The sequence below is a fragment of the Garra rufa genome, chromosome 21, assembly GCF_049309525.1.
Source record: "Garra rufa chromosome 21, GarRuf1.0, whole genome shotgun sequence".
Classification (NCBI taxonomy): Eukaryota; Metazoa; Chordata; class Actinopteri; order Cypriniformes; family Cyprinidae; genus Garra; species Garra rufa.
The window spans coordinates 37188142-37214823 of NC_133381.1; the positions used below are offsets into that span (position 1 = coordinate 37188142).

Sequence of the window (26682 nt, forward strand, 5' to 3'; positions counted from 1 at the left end):
CATCGCTCTCATATTAAAACAACAATCACTTGGCATAATTTGAACATTTTTTGGAAACTAGTTTTGTGCAACTAAAATAAACAACTAAATCGTCCAAAGATTGCGCGTAATCCCGCACCAATGAAGTCACCATGACAACGGTAATGCTTGCATAGTCAGATGTGCTTGAGAGAGAGTGAGGCAAACACCCAACAGACTCTCACTTACTAACTATCATCCTCTTTGTGAGGATTTCTCTACACTAGACTGCAAGGACACTGACTGAGACAGCGATGAACCCAGGTAGACATTTTATGTGTGTTTTGTGGCTAGTAGCCTAGTTTATACAATGGTAAGTGCATTTTCATCGTAAAAAAAGTAAAAAAAAACTTGTTTACGTTTCCAATATATAACAGAGGGCAACAGAAACCTTTTTATATTTCGGTTACACTTTAGTTTCTCAATATTAACTAATAATTACGACTTTTGCCTCAACAATCTTTTAATTTGCTGCTTATTAATAGTTAGTAAAAGTACATATTTAGTTTATGATCATGCAGCATATGGCATTTATATGTGCTTTATAAGTACTAATAAACAGACAATATGCTAAATTAGTAGTATTCATAATAATTCTTGCTACTTTTTTTTATAAAAAATAATTCAAATCTCACTACTGATTTTATTATAAAGAGCTGAATTTTATTAATTAATTAACAAATTAATTTTTTTTTTAATTGATCTTACATTGCCAGATCTTTTGAGGAGAAAAAAAGGCAACAGTGATTAAAAAGTAATGGATAATCTTTTAATTTATCACTAATCCAGGAACAATCTTTTGTGGTTAGTTATTCTTGCGGATGGTTATGTGATATTCATGACCTTTATTAAGATGAAACCAATAGGCTGCAGTTTACAAATATGTCACACCTGAATAGCAAGATGATCATTTCATGGATGCTGCTGCTGTATCAGATAACTGCATATTAACCATAGATTGGTTTGAGTTTCATCCCTTCAAAACACATTGGTTAACAAAAAGTAATATGACTGTGTTGGACATTAATGCAAAGCTAAATGGATCACTAGACCACTAAACCAGTCATAAGGGTAATTTTTTTTCACTTGAAAGCTAAGTAAATAAGCTTTCCAGTGATATGGTTTGTTAGGACAGGACAATATTTAGCTGAGATACAACTATTTGAATATCTGGTAGGGTGTAAAAAACTTTTGAAAATAAAATAAAATACTAAGAAAATCACCTTTAAAGTTGTCCAAGTGAAGTTCTTATGTAAATTCCTAATCAAAAATTAAGTTTGGATATATTTACAGTAGGAAATGTACTTAACTTAATATCCTTATGATTTTTGGCATAAAAGAAAAATCGATAATTTTGACCCATACAATGTATCCGTGCTACTTAAGACTGGTTTTGTGGTCCAGGGTCACAATTCACATTAATCCTACAACTTTAATACAAACAATCTACATGATATTAAGAATCTGCCATTTATATCCAGAGCTTACACTTGTGATTGGGAAGGTCACTCACCACAGTATCGAGCTGAGCTGGAGGAATGTAGAGGATAAACCTCGAAATGGCCCTCCTGAACGTTGGACCCACTTCTCTGTGGAGCAGATAGACCCCAAAACACATACATACAGCACTGTATACATGTGAGTTTTCACTGTTTGATGGTGAAGATTATTTATTTTAATATTAAAGTTATTACAACATATTTAAAACCGACTTCTTAGCAACACACCTTTGTTTTATCACAGAGGGTACAGCACTCATCATGTTGTAGAGGGCTTGGAGTCCAGCACGTCCTATAGTTTTAGACTGAGGGTCAGCAGTGCCTCAGGGGAGTGCAGCCTCAGCCCTGTGGTCTCTGTCTTCACCAAACGTGAGATATTTCATCTTCAGTCAAAGCCTTTTATTTTGGTCTTTCTATTTATTAAACCTAGTAAATCTTATACTCCTCTTTGTTGTTATTAGTAGAAGCACAAACCTTTAGGAATTTATTCACACAAAATGTGTGGGACCCATTTTTTTCTCGAAAGAAATTAGTACTGCTAGCAGAGATGCATATATATAAATTGATCAAAAGTGACGGCGGAGACATTTACAATGCTACAAAAGATTTATATTTCTAATAAATGTTGTACTTTGGACTTTATATTCATCAAAGAATCCTGAAAAAAGTATCACAGTTAAGAAACACTGTTTCCAACATGTTTCTATGAGCAAACTGGCATATTAAAATGATTTCTGAAGGATCTTGTTACACTGAAGACTGGAGTAATGGCTTCTCTGCCATCCCAGGAATAAAGGAATTAAGACTTAATATAACAAATTATTTCTCTTACTGAAATATGTAGTGGAAAAAAAAAAAGATTACAATATTTAAAAAATCCACATCGTTTCATACATATTATGGACTATGGGGGGCGCCATTATTTAGATTACGTAAAGTAGTCGCACTTCCTGAGACACTGCCCCTACTTGTTGCTATTTTTACCACAACACAACTTGGAAAATAAAATACTGATACAATGACCACAGCTTCTGAAAGAGTTTGCAGGTGGCGATGGATATAAGTGTAGGCCTAAACCGAATGCCACCCCCAGATATTGAGTGAAAACCACGTTAAGAAACTCCTTCAGTTGCTGCAGCATCGTGACAAGCGTCGACATGTTTACATCCTGTTAGGATGGCATCTAGCATTTCTTGTCTCTGCCATTTGTAAGCTCTTTCAGTAGCTGTGATCTACTAAAAGCCTCAAAGGCATCAGGGCTAAAGTGGAGAGAACAAATACACAGGTCTTTATGACGTTTTAGTTGTCCACAGGCATCTTCCCTTTATTTTCTCCGCTTCTTTTCACTAGCAAAGCAGTGGATATTTACATTGCTTCTGTTGTTGCCCTTCGACTGAAAATTATAACCAAAATTCACATAATAATAGTTGTGTTGTGGTAAAAATGGCAACAGGTAGTGCCGCTAGCTCACTGAATGCAACCATTTTACATCATCGAAATAATGGTGCCTCCCACAGTCGAAAGTATGTATAAAACTATGTAGATTTTTAAATACTGTAAATCTTTTAAGGGTTTTCTACTACATATTTCAGTAAGATACATTATTTTGTTACATTAGGCCATACAAGTCTTAATACCTGTGATTGCCTTTAAAGTTTTATAATGTTTTGATGGTTTGGCACCAGGAGAGCCTTTCAGTGGAAAGAACCTCCACCAGGCTGTAAACAGGGAAGATGCGAAGGAGCTGACCACAGTTCTGCAGTCAGGGTGAGACCACACTCACACTTCACGCTTCTTCATATGCTATATTAGTATTAACATTGTATTAATTCAAGAAATATTTCAACCGAAAAAATGTGTCATCATTAATCACCTTCATGCCATTCTAGATCTGTATGACTTACCTTCTTTCTGTGGGACAGGGTGATTAATGATGGCAAAATTTTCATCTAGTTGAAATATTCTCTTAAATGCCAGTTCACACATTATTCATAACCCCTCTCATGTAATTCCTCTTCTAGAACGGTCGAGGTGGATGTTTATGACAAAATGGGTTTCACCCCTCTCATGGTGGCAGCACAGAAAGGTTTCACCAGGTAAATGTGCTTCTGATGTTACTCAGAGTCTCCCATTAGTCTTTGTTTAGTAATTGCAGTGTAGTTTAACAAGGGAAAAGAGTAATTTGTCGAAATATAGTCATACACTAAGGGAAAAAATTATTTGATCCCCTGCTGATTTTGTACGTTTGCCCACTAACAAAGAAATGATCAGTCTATAATTTTAATGGTAGGTTTATTTGAACAGTATTTAATCCCCTATCAATCAGCAAGATTTCAACAAGCTTCTCTTAAAGGGAGTGCTCCTAATATCAGTTTGTTACCTGTACTGTATAAAAGACATCTGTCCACAGAAGCAATCAATCAGATTCCAAACTCTCCACCATGGCCAAGACCAAAGAGCTGTCCAAGGATGTCAGGGTTTGTAGACCTACACAAGGCTGGAATGGGCTTCAAGACCATCGCCAAGCAGTTTGGTGACAAGGTGACAAGAGTTTGAGATTATTTGCAAATGGAAGAAACACAAAATACCTGTCAAACTGTGTAACTTTGGTCTGGGGCTCCAAGCAAGATTTCACCTTGTGAAGTTTCAATGATCATGAGAACAGTGAGGAATCAGCCCAGAACTACACAGGAGGATCTTGTCAATGATCTCAAGGCAGCTGGGACCATAGTCACCAAGAAAACAATTGGTAACACACTATGCCATGAAGGACTGCATTCCTGCATCGCCCGCAAGGTCCCCCTACTCAAGAAAGCACATGTACAAGCACGTCTGAAATATACCAATGAACATCTGAATGATTCAGAGGAGAACTGGGTGAAAGTGTTGTGGTCAGATGAGACCAAAATCGAGCTCTTTGGCATCAACTCAACTCACCATGTTTGGAGGAGGAGGAATACTGCCTATGACCTCAAGAACACCATCCCCACAGACAAACATGAAGGTCGAAACATTATGCTTTGAGGGTGTTTTTCTGCTAAAGGGAAAGGACAACTGCATTGCATCAAAGGGACGAAGGAAATCCATCAAAATCTTGGGTGAGAACCTCCTTCTCTCAGCCAGGGCATTGAAAATAGGTCGTGGATAGGTACTCCAGCATGGCAATGACCCAAAACACACGGCCAAGGCAACAAAGGAGTGGCTCAAGAAGCACATTAAGGTCCTGGAGTGGCCTAGCCAGTCTCCAGACCTTAATTCCATAGAAAATCTGTAAAGGGGGAGCTGAAGGTTCAGGTTGCCAAATGTCAGCCTCATAACCTTAATGACTTGGAGAGAATCTACAAAGAGGAGTGGGACAAAATCCCTCCTGAGATGTGTCCAAACCTGGTGGCCAATTACAAGAAACGTCTGACCTCTGTGATTGCCAACAAAGTTTTTGCTTATTTACTTATTTCACTCATTAAAATGCAAATCAATTTATAACTTTTTTGAAATGCGTTTTTCTGGATTTTTTGTTGTTATTCTGTCTCTCACTGTTAAAATAAACCAACCATTAAAATTATATACTGACCATTTCTCTCTTAGTGGGCAAACATACAAAGCAGGGGATCAAATATTTTTTGCTCTCACTGTATATATCTAATAATGATCAGCATCTGTTTGGTTTGTAGCTTGGTGAACATTTTGTTGAAGCATGGAGCTGATATTAACAAGAGAGACAGCACTGGAAAAGACAGGTGAGCCTGCATATTGCTTTTTCAACGCAGTTGAATTTTATAGTAATTCACGCCTTCTAATATGCTCATATGTGTTTTTTCAGTCTAATGCATGCCTGTTATGCTGGTCACCTGAACACAGTGAAGTATCTGCGTAGCTGTGGGTCCAAATGGCAGTCCCGAGACATAGATGGATGCACGCCGCTCCACTGGGCTGTGGACGGAGGACACCTGCCTGTCATTACATATATGATCCAGGATGGTTGTGAGGTCAGAGGTCAATTTTTCAACCACTTAATGTGATATTAAAGGGAAACTCACTCTCATGTCGTTCCAAACCTGTAACATGTTTGTTCATCTTCAAAACACAAATTAATTTTTTTTAATGAAATCTCATTATATGCTCATCAAGGCCGCATTTATTTGATCAAAAATACAGAAAAAATGTAATATTGTGAATTATTATTTTAATTTAACTATTTTCTATGTGAATATATTTTAAAATGTAATTTATTCCTGTGATACAAAGCTGAATTTTCAGCATCATTACTCCACTCTTCAGTGTCACATGATACTTCTGAAATCATTCTAATATGCTGATTTGTTATCAGTGTTGAAAACAGTTGTGCTGCTTAATATTTTGTTGGAACCTGTGATACTTTTTTCCCCCAAGATTCTTTAACAAATAAAGTTGAAAAGCGTATGTAAAAAAGAAATCTTTTGTAACAATATAAACTACAATCTAAAAGTTTGGGGTCAGGACATTTTTATTATTTCTTTTTTTTTTGTGTTAAATTGATAAAAAGTGATAGCAAACACTTATATTGTTAGAAAAGAGTTATGTTTTAAATAAATGCTGTTCTTTTTAACTTTATTCATCAAGAATCCTGAAAAAAGAATAACAGCTTCCAACACTGATAATAACAGTAATTAATCAGCATATTAGAATTATTTTTGAAGAATCATGTGACACTGAAAACTGAAGCAATGGCTGATAAAAATCCATCTTTGCATCACAGGAATAAATTATTTTTTTAAATATATTAATATATAACACCATTATTTTAAACTGTAATAATATTTCTGATATAATATATTTTGATCAAGTGAATGCAGCCTTGATAAGCATATTCTTAAAAAAAAAACATTAAAAATCTTACTGATCCCAAACTTTTGAGCAGCAGTGTAGCTATTTTACAGAATTGTCTTTTTTCGATGGCCCACTTGTCAAATGCTGAGCTTGACCCTGCATTGTCAGTTTAAAGCATGTGCTTTTGTACTTTTGACAGGTGGATGCGATGGATAAAGTGTCTCTCTGGACTCCTCTCATGCGTGTGTCAGCCATCAGTGGAAACGCTGCGGTCGCCTCCATCCTCCTCCAGTCTGGAGCTGATGTAAACGTCCGTGACAAAGCTGGCAAAACACCACTAATGGTATTTATCATCAAAACAGCCACTAAAATTGTCAAGGGCAAGATGGATGGCATCATTGGAGGTTTTTGTTTGGTTATAACTTTTAGGTCGCCGTCCTAAATAACCATGTGGAGCTGGTGAAACTTCTGCTTGACAGTGGTGCAGATCACCACATGAAGAATGAGGTAACAGATTATGATCATTATGATATTCATAATGCATAAATGATTAAACAATTATGTAGTGCAATAAAACATTTTGCCACAGGAAAACTGATAACGCTCCTCATAAAATTATATTTACACCCCAATGTAGTATGGAGCAGGTGCTGCGGATATGGCAAAAGCATTTGGGAGACAGGTAATGTGACACACTATACATAAATTAATATTATTTTGTTGCTTGGAACAAAAAGACAATTTCTGTTTTTAGAGCATCATAAAATTGCTGGATAACATAAGCTTGGAAGATTCAAATCGACTGACATCAGCAGGACAATTCTGTTATGGAGACGAGAAATGATCTTTATCACAATGTCATATTTTACACATTACATCTTAGGGTTATTAAAAAACAACTTTTATGATTCTGTAGTGTAAAATAAAAAGAAATTGAGTTCAGAATGGAAATATGCTCTTTTATTGTTCTTGTTCAAGTCCTTACATTACCAATATCCAGTTAGATTATTTTGAAGGCATTCACATTTCCCTTTTAATATCCTAATTCATAGAAATAAAAATGGACTTTATATAAAATTGTTACACAATGAATTCAACACCCAGTGCAAAAACTGAGCAATCAAATCTGACCACAGATTATGGAAGCCTGTTTTCATCACTGAATAACAAAATAAAAAAAGGTAATTACAACTTTTTATCTCACAATTCTGACTTTTTTTCTTAGAGTGATATAAACTCACAATTGCAAATTAAAAAATTATCTCTCACAATTCTGAGAAATAAAGTCAGAAGTGCAAGATGCAAGATATAAACTCAAATCTGAGGAAAAAGTCAGAATTGTGAGTATATATCTTGCAAATTTCTCTGAAGTGCAAGTTTTTAATCTTACAATCTAACTTTATAACTCGCATTTGTACGTTTATATCTCACAATTCTGACTTTTTGTCTCAGAATTGCGAGACAAAAAAAGTCAGAATTGGAAGTTTACATCACAGTTCTGAGAAAAAAGTCAGAATTGTGAGATATAAACTCGCATTTGGGAGAAAAAAGTCCAAATTGTGAATTTATATCTCGCAATTGCAAGTTTATATCTCACAATTCTAAGAAAAAAAGTCAGAATTGCAAGAAAAAAGCCAGAATTGTGAGATATAAACTCGCATTTGGAAGAAAAAAAAAATCAGAAATGCGTGTTTGTATCACAATTGTGAGAAAAAGTCTGAATTGTGAGTTTATGCCTCACAATTCTGACTTTATAACTCTCAATTGCAAGTTAAATCTCACAATTCAGACAAAAAAGTCAGAATTGCGAGATAAAAAAAGTCAGAATTGTGAGATATAAACTCGCATTTGGGAGCAAAAAGTCCAAATTGTGAATTTATATCTCGCAATTGCAAGTTTATATCTCACAATTCTAAGAAAAAAAGTCAGAATTGCAAGAAAAAAGCCAGAATTGTGAGATATAAACTCGCATTTGGAAGAAAAAAAAAATCAGAAATGCGTGTTTGTATCACAATTGTGAGAAAAAAAAGTCTGAATTGTGAGTTTATGCCTCACAATTCTGACTTTATAACTCTCAATTGCAAGTTAAATCTCACAATTCAGACAAAAAAGTCAGAATTGCGAGATAAAAAAAGTCAGAATTGGAAGTTTGTATCACAATTCTGAGGAAAAAAAAGTCAGAATTGCAAGAAAAAAGCCAGAATTGCGAGATACAAACTTGCATTTGGGAGAAAAAAGTCAGAACTGCGAGTTTGTATTACAATTGTGATAAAAAAAGTCTCAATTGTGAGTTTATACCTTGCAATTCTAATGTTATAATTCACAATTGCGAGTTTATCTCTCACAATTCAGAGAAAAAAGTCAGAACTGCGAGATAAAAAAGTCAGAATTGCAAGATACAAACTCGCATTTAGGAGAAAAAAGTTAGAACTGCGAGTTTGTATTACAATTGTAAGAAAAAAGTCTGATTTGTGAGTTTATACCTTGCAATTCTGACGTTATAACGCGCAATTGTGAGTTTATCTCTCACAATTCAGAGAAAAGAGTCAGAACTGTGAGATACAAACTTTTCAGAAAAAAGTCAGAATTGTGAGATAAAAAGTCGCAATAACCTTTTTATAATTTTTTTATTCAGTGGCGGAAACAGGCTTTTATAATATAGTGACAGATTATCTGTCAAAAAAAAAGTGAGTATTTAATACATCCACATGAGTGCATATAAAAAGGTGAAATGTACATACATTGTTGTGAATAGGTAAACAAGAACATAAAAACACACGCACACAGGCTTGGCTTGACTGAAATACTGTGACAGCTGGGTTTGTTATACTCCCAAAGCAACAACGCTGGAATATTATGTGGAAAAACCGAAGTGTAATTTTCCCCTCAGGGTGAAGTACCAAGCAGAACAACAATTCCATAAGTTTATGAATAACTGTGAGTCCAGCTGTGCATAAAGAGAGCTGTGTTATGGGCAAGAAGGAACCACTTGTTGAGTAAAAATGCCTTAGTTGTGACAAAACACACCAGCAGTGATATTTACTACAGCCTGTGTACTTTACATCATCTTGATGTTTTAGCTAGAGAGACTACTTTAGGCATTCAAAAGTTTGGGGTCGGTAAGATTTTTTTTAATGTTTTTGAAAGACACTTATAAAGCTGCATTGATTTGATCAAAAATACAGCAAAATTTGTGATACTGTGGAATATTATTACAATTTGAATATCCATTTTCTATTTTAAAATGTAATTTACTTCTGTGTGACCCTGGACCACAAAACCAGTCTGAAATAGCATGTATATATTTGTAGCAAAAGCCAAAAATACATTGTTGGGGTCAAAATGATCTATTTTTCTTTTATGCCAAATCATTAGGATACTAAGTAAAGATCATGTTCCATGAAGATATTTTGTAAATTTCTTACAGTAAATATATCAAAAGTAAATTTTTGTTTAGTAATATGCATTGCTAAGAACTTTAATTTTAACATTTGGACAACATTAAAGGCGATTTTCTCAATATTTAGATTTTTTTTGCACCCTCAGATTACAGATTTTCAAATAGTTGTATCTCGGCCAAGTATTGTCCTATCCCAACAAACAATGAAATGAAAAGCTATAAATCTCAATTTCCGAAAAATGTACCCTTATGGCTGGTTTTGAGGTCCAGGGTCATATTTATACATATTTTCCAGACATTTTTGATGAACAAATAGAAATCTATTTGAATTTGAAATCTTTACTGAAAGGAAATAAATGTTTACTATCTCTTTTGATCAATTTTATGCATCCTTGCTGAATAAAAGTATTAATTTATTTGAAAAAAAAAAAAATCACTGACCCTAAACTTTTGATTGGTAGTGTATACTGTCAAAAATAATACAAGAAATACAGTACAGAAAATGTAACATCTATAACCTCAAGTATTAGAAGATATTTCACAGAACGTGTGTATACAGCACAACAAGGCCATAATGACACAGACATGACAGCTGTTGGATCCTGATGGCTCAGTGGAAATGCTGATCTGCGATCCCGCAATATTTTAAGGTCTGTGGTGTCACTACATATTTTGTGTTGCCACTGATATTTCTCTGAATGTTTAAAACATATTGGAAAAAGGAACATCACAACCTTTCAAGTGTTGGACTATAAATACTGACTGGATTTCTGAAGATAAACTTGACATGCCATTGCTATGCAGTTACTACGCATATTCTGCTCTCTAGACACGGCTCGGCCCCTAGTTGGCGTACAGTAACTCAGTTTTGCCTGTTTAATTATCCAGCACTTCTCTACTCAAAAAGCCACATAATTTGAGGTATCATTCAAGGCTGTAGCAGAAAGCTGAATGCTTAGAGCTAATGTTGTAGCAGTAGTAATAGTGATTCATGCTTTGGCAGATACTGTAACATTTTGCTCAAGCACATATGATTTTAAAGAGATAGTTCACCCAAAAATGAAAATTCTGTCATTAATTACTCACCCTCATGTCTTTCCAAACCAGTAAGAGCTTTGTTGATCTTTGCAACACAAATTGAAATATTTTAGATGAAATCCAAAAGCTTTCTGACCCAGAAAGGTAGTAAGGAGGACACTGTTAAAATAGTCCATGTGACATTAGTGGTTCAACCTTAATGTTATGAAGCTATGACAATACTTGTGTGCAAAGAAAACAAAAACAACGGCCTTGAATGCGTCAGTTGCATTGATTTCTATGCAGGGTCAGAAATTGATCTTATCAGGGTCATAAAAAATATCAAAATTTGTGTTTTGAAGATGAATCTTATTGGTTTGGAATGACATGAGGGTGAGTAATTAATGACAGAATTTTCATTTTTTTTCGTGAAATATCCCTTTAAGGTACTTTAGTTGACAAAAATTGGCTTATCAAACCCCATAAGCAAGCCATAGATGACTGAACAATAATGGCTCACATCACTTCTTCATTCAAGTAATTGTCAAGGTTATTTTTGCACTCAGTGGCACTGATTCCTGTGCTCTGTCTTTAGTCAGATTTCATGTTGCTTGTACTCCAGTATCCCAGACATGCCGCGTCATTTTAAAGGAGTAGTTCACTTCCAGAACAAAAATGTACAAATAATGTGCTCACCCCGTTGTCATCCAAGATGTTTGTGTCTTTCTTTCTTCAGTCGTAAAGAAATTATGTTTTTTGAGAAAACATTTCAGGAATTATCTCCATATAGTGGACTTCTATGGTGCCCACGAGTTTGAACTTTCAAAATGCAGTTAAAATGGAACTTCAAAGGGCTCTAAATGATCCCAGCCGAGAAAGAAGGGTCTTATCTAGACTAGAGAAACAATCTGTTTTTTTGTTACATTTTAGTAAACTTATTTACTTTTTAACCTCAAATGCTGGTCTTGTCGAGTTCTGCAATGCGCATGCATACTCTGTGTAATCCAGGTCAAAACATTTAGGGTATGTCTTTTAAAACCGACAGACCGTTTCACTAGATAAGACTCTTATTCCTTGTCTGGGATCCTTTAGAGCCCTTGGAAGCTGCATTAAACTGCATTTTGGAAGTTCAAACTCGGGAGCACCATAGAAGTCCACTATATGGAGAGAAATCCTGAAATGTTTTCCTCAAAAAACATAATTTCTTTTAAGACTGAAGATAGAAAGACATGAACATCTTCAATGACAAAGGGGTGAGTACATTATCTGTTTTGTTCTAAAAGTGAACTACTCATTTAAATCAGGTCTTTTTTTGATCTTCACAACACTAACGAACGTCTTACCATAAGATAAACTGAAGAAAAACACTTAAAAAAAAAAAGAAAAACATGATTTGTGGCCTTATTTTCAGTCAGCATTTTTCAAAAACAAACAAAATATGGTCATACAGTAAAAAAAAAAGTGTCAAGCACAGCACATAGTTTCCTCCTCACAATAAATATACATCTTAAATAGTTCTGCAGTACCTGAGCGAGGACAAACAAACACCTTTTCTGAGGAGGCGCAGCACCAAGGTGTCCAGTCAGCCCTCTTCTCTGTGAGACCCTCCGTGGAGTTTCCGCAGAGGTGGTCGCTTGGTCCAACAGAGTTTTCATAGTGCAAACAAGTGTGTTCAGATGCTGGTGAATTTCACCCAGTGCTGTGGTGTCCATGTGTCAGTGATGGTAAAAGGGCTGTGGTAATCTGGGAAGAGGTCTGCAATGTATTCAAAAAGAATGCAGTTGGCTTTCAGTCATAAATATGATTTTGCCAGCAGTATCATAATGGGACCGACCTGTTTGGCAGTGGTATGGCAGGGGGCAGTCGTGGTACTGTTGGAATCGGGATGGCTAGGGGTCGAGGTATTCGCACTCCAACCGCAGATGTGTTTCGACCCACCCCGTGGACTCTGATTAAGGGGTCTGCGGGAAGTGGTTTCTGTGGGGGACTGGGCTTGTCGTGGTCCTACAGATGGCAATACATAATATTTCCTGGTTTGTCACACATATTTAAACAATTTATAAATATTACATACTGTGCTGTTACCTGAATGACTCACAGCTGTGTTTTTTGTTTAATGATAGTTGTTCATGAGTCCCTTGTTTGTCCTAAACAGTTAAACTGCCCATTGTTCTTCAGAAAAGTTCTTCAGGTCCCACTAATTCTTTGGTTTTTCAGCATTTTTGTGTATTTCAGCACTTTCCAACAATGACTGTATGGTTTTGAGATCCATCTTTTCACACTGAGGACAACTGAGGGACTCATATGCAACTATTACAAAAAGTTCAAATGCTCACTGATGCCTTAGGAAACAATGCATAAAGAGCCGGGGGGTGATAACTTTTGAACAGAAGATGTGTACATTTTCCTTATTTTGCCTTAATATCATACTTTTTTCATTTAGTACTGCCATTCAGAAGTTACAAAAGATACTTACATGTTCCCCAATAGACAAAATAAGTTAAATCTACCCTGATCTTCCAATTCCAAAAGTTTTCACCCCCAGGCTTGTTTGCATTGTTTTTCATTCTGGAGCAAGTAAGTGTTTAAACCTACTGTAATTTTTGCAAATGAGTCCCTCAGTTGCCATTAGTATGAAAAGATGAATTTCAAATTCATACAGTCATTGTTGGAATGGGTTTAAATACACAAAAATGCTAAAAAAAAAAGCAAAAGCAAAGAATCTGTGGGACCAGAAGAATTTTTCTGAAGAACAGCGGGCAGTTTAACTGTTCAAGACAAACAAGGAACAAAAAACACAACTGTGGATCATTCAGGTAACAACACAGTATTACGAATCAGGTGTATGTAAACTTTTGAACAGGGTCATTTTTATTTCATTCATTATTATTTTCTCTTGTGGACTATATTCTAAATGTCCTTTATGTAAAAGATCTTATTCAGATCAGTACTAAATAAAAAATAAGTATTTTGTATGACCCTTCTTATTTTTGGTAAAGTATCTTTTTTTTGGTGGTATCTTTGCAGATTCTGCAAGGTGTATGTAAACTTTTGACTTCAAACTCAAATGTATGGAAATTTTATATGCAATTCAAATACATAAATCTTAAATGTAGGCCTTTTAATAGTTTAATTTATTTTCTTTATATAGATACTTGAAACCTAAAACCTTTGGAATCACAAAATTAATTGTGGTTAATTTAATATATAACATTCTGGACAACGGGTGCCAGAAAAAAAAGTGTGAACAGTGCTAGCATACTAGCGCCACTAGATGGAGTTGTGATTACACTCTCATCCTGGTAAACCCTGTTGACAAAAATGCAGAATAACAAAAACAAAATGTGCAGCACTCCCAAGACCCAATTCACCCCGCGTTGAGTCAGTAGGTCATCATATGTTGCCAATTTACTCTGAGGAGGAGATCATGGCATACAGCTGTTACCTTTTCACAGCTGTTCAGCCTTGTTTTGTGGAAAACAACGGAAAAACTGACTAATCCAAATTTCTGAGACAATTCATCCATATCCATTTGTGTCTTTCTACAACTACACTTTTCCTCATTTCCGTTTCTAACCATTCCATAGAAGTGATTTGTTCCCGCAAAGCCCTCATCCCAGAGAAAGCGATGTCATTATGGCAATACAAGACCTTTTAATCACGAGCGCACGGCGGTGTGTCGAGCCATGAGGCCAATTTGTGAGAACACCGTAAGAGGTGAAAGTGTTTCATGGCTCCCCGAGTAAATGTGAACTCAGTCAAGTAGAAAAGGGCACTCAAGAGCACTAAACAAACCAAGGTGATTTCATATGTAAAAGAGTTTAATGTGAATGCTCTCAAAGAGGTCTGAAGAGAAACCTAGCAAGCTTCAAGGTATAAATCATTTGTATTGTTTAGCACAGCTACAGTATGTGAGTTCTGAAAGGCGTTTTGATGAAAAGCCACTGATAGAGAGCAAAAAAGTTCACTTCCAGAACAAAAATTTACAGATAATTTACTCAGCCCCTTGTCATCCACGATGTTCATGTCTTTCTTTCTTCAGTTGTAAAGTAATTAAAAATGCTTTTTTTTAAGGCAAAAATTTTAGGATTTTTCTCCATATAGTGGTCTTCAACGGTTTGAACTTCCAAAATGCAGTTTAAATGTAGTTTTAAAGGGCTCTAAACGATCCCAGCCGAGGAAGAAGGGTCTTATCTAGCAAAACGACTGGTTATTTAAAAAAAAAAGACAATTTTTGACAAAACGCTTGTCATGTCTAGCTCTGCATGGACACTGCATGTGCATTCCAGGTCAATACAGTTAGGGTATGTCTAAAAACTCCCATCTCATTTTTCAGAGCTAGACAAGATGAGCTTAAAAAGTATAATTTTGTTTTAAGAAAATAACTTGGGATGCACAGAATGTTCAGCAACCCAAATTATTATTTTTATAATAAGTGAAAAGGCAGAATAAATCATACTGAACAATGACGTGATGTGATTAAATAGAGGCATTAATGCAGCAATGTTGTCACTGCAGAAGCATTTAAAACTGTCAGAGAAAGATGCAAAAGTCATTCCGAGCACCGACAGCGACAGACTGTTTAGAAGCGCATTGCATGTCTTCGATGAGAAGAGAAAGTGGTGGTTGTTGCCGGTTACTGTATGATGACTGAAATCACAAAATGGCCTTACAATCATTAGTAAATATACTACAGAATGTTATGTTGTCTAATACACGCACCAACTGAATTTATTCTGACAGCTCTGCACAAGCTCCTTAGCCAGGGTTCAAAGTCCAAAGCATGAGGAAAATCTGCTGCTAGAATGTTAAAAATGCTCAGTATTAAATATTTTTTAATTGTTTTGTAATTGATTTTTTCTTTAAAAAGCAAGACAAAACTGTAAAAAGCAAATATTGGCTATTTAATTTCTGCAATGGTGAAAAAATCAGCATAATACATGGGGGAAAAAACCACACAAAAAAAAACGCGTTCGGTAATCGGCCGATAAGATTAGGAACTACACTTCCGTACCGGTGTAATAGTCAAGGAAGTTTCCTGCCGTTACATGGCCAAAGCAGGCGCAGTAATATCACGCAGCACATGTGCAAATGCTAACCTAGCTGGGAACTAACTTCAGTCACTGCGAGATATTACTGCGCCTGCTGCGTCCATATTACGGCAGGAAACTTCCTTGACTATTACGCCGCTTTACATTACATTAATCGCAGCTTTACATTTTTCGTCGGTATCAGTTCACGATATAACTACAGAAGAGTCAAGTTTTAAATAGGAAAAATATCTAAACTCGTTGGTCATTTTTGAACGCGATAGGATTCAATAATCTATGCTAAGCTATGCTAAATATAGCCAGAACAGGAAAACGGCTGAATGGATTTCAAAACGGTAAAACTCAACTTATTAACTCAGGGGGAGTTGGAGAATGAGCCTATTTCCAAAAAAAGTGTTCCTTTAAGCTCTAAAGACAGAATCTGTGACAAAATCTACCTCTTTTCTGTGGATTTTCTCATGGATTATTACACGGCTCTTTGGAATGCTTGATTCTGATTGGTCAGTTGAGACATTTGCAGGTTCGTTCTTTTCAAATAATCACCGCTCCAAAGTAATAACGCATAGCCGGTACTACTTGTATGTTTAAAATCCCTCCGTGCCAACAAAGATTACCGTTTGGCGCCATCTTGTGACAAACACTGGACAACCACAATTAACAATGGAAAATTTGGACATTAATCTATTTAAATTGTCTTACTAACGTACATAGTTTGAATGTTAGTCACGTGGTACTATATCGTTTCGCGGAAGGATAAAAATGTTAATTTAAAACAAATATGCCAATAAAAGGTTTCAAATTCATATTCATGTCCAGTTTTTTTCCTTATGTGGCAAGTAGCCGTGTAATAAGCGGGATAATGTACAGGCAGCCGGTAGTTATCGCGAAATAAGCCCCTTCAGTGTGATACAAGACCCTCCGCTTCGCGTCGGGTCCTGATCACACTGTCGGGGCTTATTTCTGCGATAACTACCGGCTGCCTGTACATTATCCCTTACTTAACCTTTGGGTTTGTTATGTTAGAATTTAGAATTATATGTGTTATAACCAAAACACCCATCTTGCACTTTTATAGCAAGATAGCAAACGTGCAAAACGTTTCCTTGAGGTGAGACTTTCCTAGTTGTGCCGGCTCTAACCGCAGCTAGTTCTCTGCAGTGCCGTGAAGTGGAGCTGAGATTCAAAGCAACAGATGTTCTTCTTCATGCTGTCTGATAGCACATCCTGCCAACGTCCCCGAGCAGCACTTATCGTCTAAACCACATACCTTCACACATGGACGTCTCTCATCCCATCTCACAGGAAAGCTCTCATGCACCCGTCCAATCTCATTCTCGCCGTATCACTTTCACTCCTCCGCCCGCTCTGTCTACCCCGCTCTAATATTTTGTGTCTTTGTTTTATCTTCAGCTGGAAACTTCATATAAGATATTTATGTGATGTGTGGAGCAATGGAAAGTGTAATGTCCTTGCTAATATCTCCTTATCTCCTTCCACTTGGTTTCTGCATTTGTCAGTCGCTTTCAACCAAGTTGTATCAGCTGGGGTCTTAGGGGTCATTTACACAGAACGCGTTTTTGCATTGAAAAACAAGCAGTGGAATGGAAAGTTAAAACTTATTTTAACTTTGAGTGCCACAGTTTTTAGAAAGCTGGGTCATGAATGAGAAAAACTAAAAAAAGATGTATGATGTGAGCACAGCTGTCAAAGACATCAGTCTAGCACGTTTACACAAAGTGCATTTTTACATTCCACTGTGCTACTTCTCACTGCATTGTTTTTTTCTGGGTAAACGGGCCCTTATGGTTAAACCTCCTGACCAACAAGCCTTTTGTAATCATTTTTGTGATTACAGGCTGACAATGCTAATGCCAATTAATATTTATACTCACATTGTGTTCTATTTAAGAACTGCTGATTATAAATAAAACATTGATTCTTTTTTTCTTTCTCAAGTTTAGATATATTTTATATACTATATAATTGATAATGGATATTTAATTATGCCTTCTTATTCTTATTATCAACAATTAAATATTATCTTTATATCTAAATCTCAAAAATGGATATCTGTCTTAAAATATCACACGCACACACATAAAAATTAAGCATTTAAAATATTTTCTTGTTATATTAGATTATGTTATATTCAGAATTTAAAGGAACTTAATTTAGCACTGAAAATTATTATAAAAATCAATAAATTATATTATATTATATTCATAACTGAAATAAACCTATTCAACACTAAAAATATTATTACAATTATTATATTATATATTCAGAATTTAAATAAACTTTATTCAGCACTGAAAATTATTATACAAATTAATATATTATATTATACTATTCATAAATGAAAAATGTATTCAACACTAAAAAAAAAAAAAAAAAAAAAAAAAAAAAAATATATATATATATATATATATATATATATATATATAAATATAAATAATATTCATAATTAAAATAAACTTATTCAGCACTGAAAATTATTATTACAATTATATTATATTCATAATTTTAATAAACTTTGTTCAGGACTGAAAATGTTTACATTATTCTATTCTATTCTATTTATAATTTAAATAAATTTACTCAGCACTGAAAATTATTATTAAAATTATTATATTATATTATTTTATATTCATAATTCCAATTATTATATTATATTATATTATAATTCAGAATTTTAAATAAACTTTTTTTGGCACTGAATCTTATAATGCTATATTATTATTATATTATATTAGATTATATTAGATTAGATTAGATATTATAATATAATATTCAGGTCTGGGAATTCTCCCACATATTGAAAGTGGCTCCCTAACACCTGCAAATTATATACAGTATCCAGAAAATCGAGCAAAACAGAGAGAAGCCTCATTTCCAGGATACTAAAGTGTGTTGTCAGTGATTTGTCAGCTGAAATGCATTTGTTGTTTCCACCTGGTATAAATACATTTTAAATGTGTCTCCTTTGACCACTTCTGTTCAGATTTCATCAAACTCTACACAAATACAACTGATCGAATCAACTTGTGTACGTGGCTTACGAGCGAGCGGGAAATAAAGCTTATGAAAATGATAGCAGCTGTGATTCTTGATGTCAATATTATTTACATTTAGAAGCTACTTTATTGAGTGTTGAGGCCTAACTCAACAGGGGATCGTAACACCACCTCCCTGAAATGACTTTTTGCAAGTTGGGATGTTTGGTACATGGTGACACACTGAGGCTGACAGCACTTACCTGGATGTTAGCGTAGGGCAGCTGGCGAGGGAGTGTGTGGAAGCCTGCCGTTCTGCCTGGCGAGTGTGTGTGTGACACTAGAGTCCTGTGAGGCGGGACCGAGGGCAGAGGCTGCAGGCCTGTGATGGGCATGGGGTGGCTGATGTGGACCGGCTGGCAGCGGGTGGGACATTCAGGCAGTCGACGCAAACTGTGGAAGTTGTGTGGAGGAAGGAGAGGCTCCGAACTGGGATGAGATGTCTGTGGAAAACAAGAAATGCAAGAATTTAATGGATTTACAGATAATGTACACACCCTTGTCATTTAAGATGTTCATGTCTTTCTTTCCTCAGTCGTAAAGAAATTTAGTTTTTTTGAGGAAAACATTTCAGGATTTTTCTCCATATAGTGCACTTCTATGGTGCCCCAAGTTTGAACTTCCAAAATGTAGTTTAAAGGGGTCATATGATGCGGTTTCTTGTTTTCCTTTGTCTTTGGAGTGTTAGAAGCTGTTTGTGCATAGATAACATCTGTAAAGTTGCCAAACTTAAAGTCTTAAACGCAAAGAGATATTTATTATAAAAGTTAAGACTCCTAAAACGGCTCGTTCAAACACGCCCCCAACTTGTTCAGGTCACAGGGTGAGTAGATTAGCATAACACCACCCATATGAATATGGAAAGAAAGAAGGCACAACTTTTACCGGCTGTAGTAGTGTTACAGCCATCGCCATGTTGTGAAGATGCAGTGTGTTTCATTGCGAAAGCGAAAGTACTTTGTTTAGCCTTCCAAATGAAGAAACAACAAAAACAGTGTTTAAGTTATATTTAAAACACTGGTCCGGAACAGTACACTGCAAATATTCGAGTGGGTGATGCACTTTTCACAGAGGACTGTTTCCTGAACCTGGGAGAGCAGCTTACAATGCCAGCTGTAAACAAAGGGTTAAGGCTATAAAGTGGGGCAATTCCAACGTTGCAAGGACAGTCTGTGCTTCTGACTGATGGCCAGTAAGTACGTTTTCATATTTAAAGAATTTGCTACTGACTATTCAAACGCGAGTAACGTTAGTGCTTGTTGTTTCTCATTCTGCGATTGCAAATGCAGACATGGTGTTATGTTTATGAGGCGCAATGCAACACGTAAAAAGACAGTGAGTCATTATAATCTATAGTTATGTCCCCACTGGATGCAACAAATGCCTCATTTATAATTGGTTTTATTGTTTCCGTCTTGTCGCGCCAGGAAAGGGCATCATAACATGATAAGGGGCGTAACATTTTCGTCACACGCTTGAGGTGTTTGGTCAATCACAATGCACCAGATAGCTGGCCAATCAGTGAACACCTCGCTTTTCATCAATGATGAGATTTAGAAAGGCGGGGCAGAGAGGAGCAACAATAATGTACAGTATGTGGAAAATAATGTTTTTCGAACCTCAAACTGCATAAACACATTGCATTACAACAAATACACAAAATAATGCTCTTTTAGGCAACATCATATGACCCCTTTAAATGCAGCTTAAAAGGGCTCTAAACGATCCCAGCCGAGAAAGAAGGGTCTTATTTAGTGAAAAGATCAGTTTTTTATTACAATTATATACTTTTTAACCTTAAATGCTCGTCTTGTCTCTCTGCGATGTACATGAGTAGTCTGTACATCCCTGGCTCAAAACAGTTAGGGTAGGTCATAAAACTCCCATCACAATTTACAGATAAAACACCCTTCACAAAAAAGTAAAACAGTGATGTAGGGTGATTTTTTTTTTAAGCTGAGAGAGAAAATGAGATGGGAATTTTTCGACAATACCCTAACTGTCAAAAAGGCAGAGTATATACATTTTATTATTATTTTTTTTAAATAACCAATCGTTTCGCTAGATAAGACCTTCCTTGGCTGGGATCGTTTACAGCCAGATTTGGGATAGTTTGAAGGCATAGAAGGCACCACAGAAGTCCACTATATTGAATATGTTGTACTCAAGAACAATTCCTTTACAACTGAAGAAAGAAAGACATGGACATCTTGGATGTCAAGGAGATGAGTACATTATCTTGTAAGTGAACTTTTCCTTTAATACTAGCTCTGTTGCATGCTACTGCTAACCTCTGAGACCTTTCGAGGAATCAATCTATAACTTCTTTCTGTGTGCGTTGCTTTACAATTCAATACTTTCCCAAGCACTTTTTCACAAAGGTATTCATTCATGCTGTTGTCAAATGGCACAAAGACTAACAATACCCAGATGAAGTAATTATTCCAACACTCTTAAATGAGGAATGTCCAATTTCATATCATTGAGGCATGATCTGGGTAGGGTTGCACCACCTTAAATTGGGAAAGTTAAGTCCACACTAGAGGCTTGTGTAGTCGCATATGACGTTTACACTAAATCATCCAATAGAAACCTTCAAATACGAGAGCAGAACTTCTTTAATTGCTATGAATTTTAATTTATCCTTTATTCTAACTTCTTTTGCCTCACGTATACTAATGGTAAAAACAAGTTTCCATTAAAACCGAAACAATAATAACATTAGTCTATATGTAAGCTATTTTTTTGTCCAGGGTCACATATGTAAATAACATTCAGAGACTGTATCTGAAATAAGGATCAATAAACACTGAAAAAAGAAATGCCATTTATTTATCATTTCATCTGACATGTGCAACACAAAGCACACACAATTATTTTTTTTGATAACCAATCGTTGTAGATGGGGTGCTGAAGACACGCTAAAAAAACAAGTACATTTATTCACATATTGTTTTCTGTTTTAATATGTATGTGAGTGTAAATGTCAGCAGCGTCATTTATGCCTAAAGGCTTGAAGGTTTAAAAGAATAGCATACTGATGCAGTTCACTCAGTCTGCCATTTTATTCCAATCGTCACTTCTGATTAGACGCTTCCGTAAAAATTTTGTTTACGCGTAGAGTTAAGTTTAAACTAAGTTTAATGGTGCAACGCAAAAATATTTACTAGTGTGTAAGTTGTAACTTAGTGCCCACTTTACGTCGCAACTAGGCAAAATTTTAACTTGTGCAAAGCTGGTGCAACTGGCCCTGCTGTTTTGAACATACAAAGGCTTCTAGCTTTAACAAACTATTTCAATCATGCTATTATGCTACTCAAAGTACATCACACTGAATTATGAACATTTGAGGTTTTAGATGAAGATCTGGACTTCATTAATATTCTTTGAGGGTCGATACTGGAGAATAAATCAATTATGAACCTAAGTCTCATGCCGTGTACATAGAAAGCAAGGGATGAATTGGATTGGACAGGCATAGTAATTCTGCAAGTGAGCTGACCTCAGCTGCTCCTCGCTGGGCAGGACAGACACCGAGGTAATGAATTATGGACTTTGAGGTTTAATAAAAGATTTTGTTAGTGCTTGTTAATAAGGGTGTAGATATTAATTCAGATTACCATTTTTCACAAAATGATATGATACATAATAAAATCTGGTATTTGGTTCTGCTTTGATTCAATCTAGTATGATTATTTAAAAATATATATACATAAATGAAAATGCAGTTGAGGCCAAAAGTTTGCACCCCCCTTTTAGAATCTGCAAATTGTTAATTATTTTACCAAAATAAGAGGGATGACACAAAATGCATGCTATTGTTTATTTAGTACTGACCTGAATAAGATATTTCACATTAAAGACGTTTAACATATAGTCCACAAGAGAAAATAAGTAGTTGAATTTTTAAAAATGCCTTTTCAAAAGTTTACATACACTTGATTTTTAATACTGTTTTTACCTGAATGATCCACAGTGTTTTTTGTTTAGTGATAGTTGTTCATGAGTCCCTTGTTTGTCCTAAACGGTTAAACTGTCTGCTGTTCCTCAGAAAAATCCTTCAAGTTTTTTTGGGGCATTATGGTGTATTTGAACACTTTTCAACAATGACTGTATGATTCTGATACCCATCTTTTCACACTGAGGACAACTGAGGGACTCATATGCAACTATTACAGAAGGTTCAAATGCTCACTGATGCTTCAGAAGGAAACATGATGCATTAAGTTTTTGAGAACTTTTGAGAAATGTGTATATATTTCTTATTTTGCCTAAATGTCTTATTTATTTAGTACAGCCATTTAGAGACTACAGAAAATATATACATGTTTCAGAGAAGACAAAATAAGTCAATTTTACCCTGATCTTCAAATTCAAAAAGTTTTCACCCCCCGGGTCTTAATGCACTGTGTTTCCTTCTGAAGCATCAGTGAGCATTTGAACCTTCTGTAATAGTTGCATATGAGTCCCTCAGCTGTCCTCAGTGTGAAAAGATGGATCTCAAAATCAGATATTTAATCAGCATTAAATATTTTTAATGTCATTAAAATGGAAAAATTAATCACTTGCGTTAACACACTACTTTTGACAGCACTTATATAAATAAGATGATTTACATTTTTTATACATTTTGGACATTATTATCATGTTGTGTGCTCTGTGAGTTGATAAATACTTACCTTGTCACAGCGGGAGTGTAAAGGTAAAGAGGCGGGCTTGTGCTGAGGCGAGACCCTGAAGACTGACTGTGTCTGTGGAGGGCTGGGAGCTTGCTTTCGCCCTACTGATCTGTAAAATTAAGAGAGTTCCCAAAAGTTTTATATTTTCGGTATTAATATAATGAATATGTTTACTACAATAGGTCCACGTTTTATTAAAAGAGTACTTTACAGATAATAAACTCATCCTCTTGTCATCCAAGATGTTCTGTCTTTCTTTCTTCAATCATACAGAAATAGTTTTTTAAGGGCAAACGTTTCAGGATTTCTCTCCATATAGTGAAGTTCTATGGTGCCCCCGAGTTTGAACTTCCAAAATGCAGTTTTAAATGCAGCTTCGAAAGATGCAGATTCTAAACGATCCCAGCTGTGGAAGAAGGGTCTTATCTAATAAAACATGTAATTTTCCCTATAAAATGTAAGATTTTGATACTTTTTAACCTTAAATGCTCATCCAAATCATCCTACATCGCTGTTTTGCCATCTTTTTTATAAAGGGCATTTGATCTTCTTTGCATGTTCACTTTGTATGCACTGGGTCGGTACTTCGGCAGCGATGTAGAATGATTTTAAAGTTGGAGGAGAAAAGGAGATGGAAGTTTTTTGACATACCCTAACTGTCATGAACTGGAATACACAGAGTTTACGCAGAGCTAGACAAGATGAGTGTTAGAGATTAAAAAGTATAGAAATTATATATATATATATATATATATATATATATTTTTTTTTTTAGTAAATAACTGATCGTTTCGCTAGATAAGACCCTTCTTCCCTGGCTGGGATCATTTAGAGCCCTTTGAAGCTGAATTTAAACTTCATTTTGGAAGTTCAAACTCGCAAGAACCACAGAAGTCCACTATATGGAGAGAAATCCTGAAATGTTTTCCTCAAAAAACATAATTTACGAGTGAAGAAAGAAATCTTGGATGACAATGGGCTGAAAACATTATCTGTAAAGTTTTGTTCTGGAGGTGAACTTCTCCTTTAAGCTCTATTGCAGCATCTGTGGCATCTACCATAAACATTTCTTCTTGCTCCTTTTCATTTTTAAAAAGAAAAAAACAACAACATGTGAATGGTAAAGGCATGTACATTGTAAATAAAGATTCTATTAAATAATCCTGAGATTCTAAGCACATCTGTTTTCAACACTGATGGTAACAATAAATAATTCTCGAGCACCAAATCAGCATATTAGAAAGATTTCTGAAAGATCATTCTAATATTCTCATGTGACACTGAAGACTAGAGTAATAGCTGCTGAAAATTTAGCTTTGCATCACAGGAATACATTACATTTTAAAATGTTTACAAAGACAACAGTTATTTTAAATTGCAATAATATTCCAGAATTTTAGTTTTTTTTTTTTTACTGTATTTTTAATCAAATAAGATAAAATACTGACCTAACCCTACCCGTTTAAACATAATTATTTTGATGTAACTTTCACACAAAACACTCGAAAGAGATTTTTAAAGTGTATAGTGCTTTTTAGCGGGAGCAGACTCCACCCAGAGGAATTACGTATAAGCAACAGAGAAGTTAACCCACAAAGAAAATTATTCTCACCTCAAAAAGGGTGATTTAGACAGCTTTTAAGCTTAAATTATAAACAGGGTTTTACTGAATAATTCAAGCGCTTTAACAAAAATACAAGCTTCACATTTAGACTTTTAAACCCTCTGGAATGCTGGCCCAGTTTACTTTCATTGTAAGTGTGTTACTCCGACCATCATTTTAATTTTTTTTAAGGAAAGAGTCAAAATTATTTTCTATGCCAAACTACATTATGCCTCAAATTCCTGTCAATTTGAACTTGTACTGAACTTGAAACTTAATTCCCCAAAGCTTCAAGAACACTCTTGGGACTCTTGGTGTCCCTGCACGGAAACCAGCAGGAATCCAGGATCAAACAAATTTTGGAAAACATTGCTGGGGGAAACTGTACCTGAGCTTTTGAATGGCACTCTTCTTATTGATGCAGAGCATCTGAACCAGCGCTTTCCTCTTCAGGCACACAATCAGTCCCGCCGACAGCAAGCAAAGGAGGGTGACCAGCGCGCCCACGGCCACAGCGCTGCTGTCAGCTGTTGTCACATAGGACAGCACGCACATTAATACACACACTCGCACATCTGTTGTACAGCACGGCACAGAATGGCACAGAGAGGGAAAACACAAGAAGTCAGAGTCAGGTTAGAGAGAAAAGAATCGATCAACATCCCTCTGCGTCTCCACCTGCATTGCTTTTACAAGCTGTCTCCAAGTTCTTGAGCATCTGCTGAGTGACATCTAAGCGCAGCGCTTCAGGTTTCCACCAGTAAATCAATGACGTGTCCTGTCAATGCTGTTATGCTTTTCCACTGGAAAATCGTTTAATGGGTTTTGTAAGTACATTGTACTTTCAGGCTGCACTGTTCTACCTGCGGTGCGGCTGTCACAGAGGGGATGAAAGTGGTTAGAGCTAGCGCACTTCCTCAAGCAGTACAGTCGGAAAATATGAATGCATGAGGCCAAAAAGGTCAGAACATACTCTGCACGTGTTCACAAACAGGTGTATGTAATATGAAATATGTAAACAAGTAAATCATAATGAATTCAATAGACGTTCTCCACCTTATTCCTCAACATGGAAGTCTATGGGCGAGACTTCCAGTTTATTAGCCGGTATAGGGAAATAATGAGAAGAATAATGGTGCTTTCATAATTAGGATAATGCTATGAAATAATATGGTAAGACAACAATTTGCATTATCAAGCAGTAAAACAAGCTGTTTTGTACAGCTAAAAATAGCTTAACGTGGATAAGACCAGAAGCCTGACCCATAAAATGTATAAATGGCTGCGCCCACTCTTATGGCAAAAATAAGGTGGCTAGCAGGCATTTATGTTAACTTCTTCAATGGTAATTTTGTTTGTTTGTTTGTTTGATAAATAAATGCATAAATACAAACTAATTTTAAAATGATAATAATTACCTAGAATTGTGCATATGCGTTCTTTTGTTCCTCTTTTGTAATTTGCTTTGGATGTAAGCATCTGCTAAATGCATAAATGAAAGTAAATTTTTAAATCTAACTTTTTTTATAACTAAGGATGGTTATTTCTTTGTGTAG

At 35.6% G+C, this 26682-nt stretch overlaps 2 protein-coding genes across 2 annotated transcripts in view; one reads left to right on the top strand and one right to left on the bottom strand.

Moving 5' to 3' along the window:
• Positions 1-1468: 1468 nt before the first annotated feature.
• Positions 1469-7208, top strand: LOC141295408 (fibronectin type 3 and ankyrin repeat domains protein 1-like). Its single transcript, XM_073826612.1, has 10 exons — positions 1469-1656; positions 1762-1886; positions 3203-3284; positions 3539-3613; positions 5189-5254; positions 5338-5503; positions 6523-6666; positions 6753-6830; positions 6961-7005; positions 7078-7208. Exons 1-10 carry the CDS (start codon positions 1469-1471, stop codon positions 7165-7167), a joined length of 1059 nt encoding a protein of 352 aa, XP_073682713.1. The 3' UTR covers positions 7168-7208.
• Positions 7209-12455: 5247 nt separating this feature from the next.
• The window catches only part of adam12b (ADAM metallopeptidase domain 12b), a 145386-nt gene continuing 131159 nt past the window's right edge, over positions 12456-26682 (bottom strand). Inside the window, exons 20-24 of the mRNA XM_073827314.1 lie at positions 25515-25701; positions 23524-23632; positions 19048-19287; positions 12575-12744; positions 12456-12495 (exon numbers count right to left, since the gene is read on the bottom strand). Coding sequence (XP_073683415.1) covers positions 12456-12495; positions 12575-12744; positions 19048-19287; positions 23524-23632; positions 25515-25701 — 746 coding nt within the window. The remainder of the gene's footprint in view (positions 12496-12574; positions 12745-19047; positions 19288-23523; positions 23633-25514; positions 25702-26682) is intronic.

Coding starts and splice junctions, on each gene's coding strand:
- LOC141295408 (XM_073826612.1), top strand. CDS start 1,469: ATGATATTAAGAATCTGCCATTTATATCCAGAGCTTACACTTGTGATT. Junction 1,887..3,202: donor GGTCTCTGTCTTCACCAAAC/GTGAGATATTTC, acceptor GTTTGGCACCAG/GAGAGCCTTTCAGTGGAAAG. Junction 6,667..6,752: donor CTGGCAAAACACCACTAATG/GTATTTATCATC, acceptor TATAACTTTTAG/GTCGCCGTCCTAAATAACCA.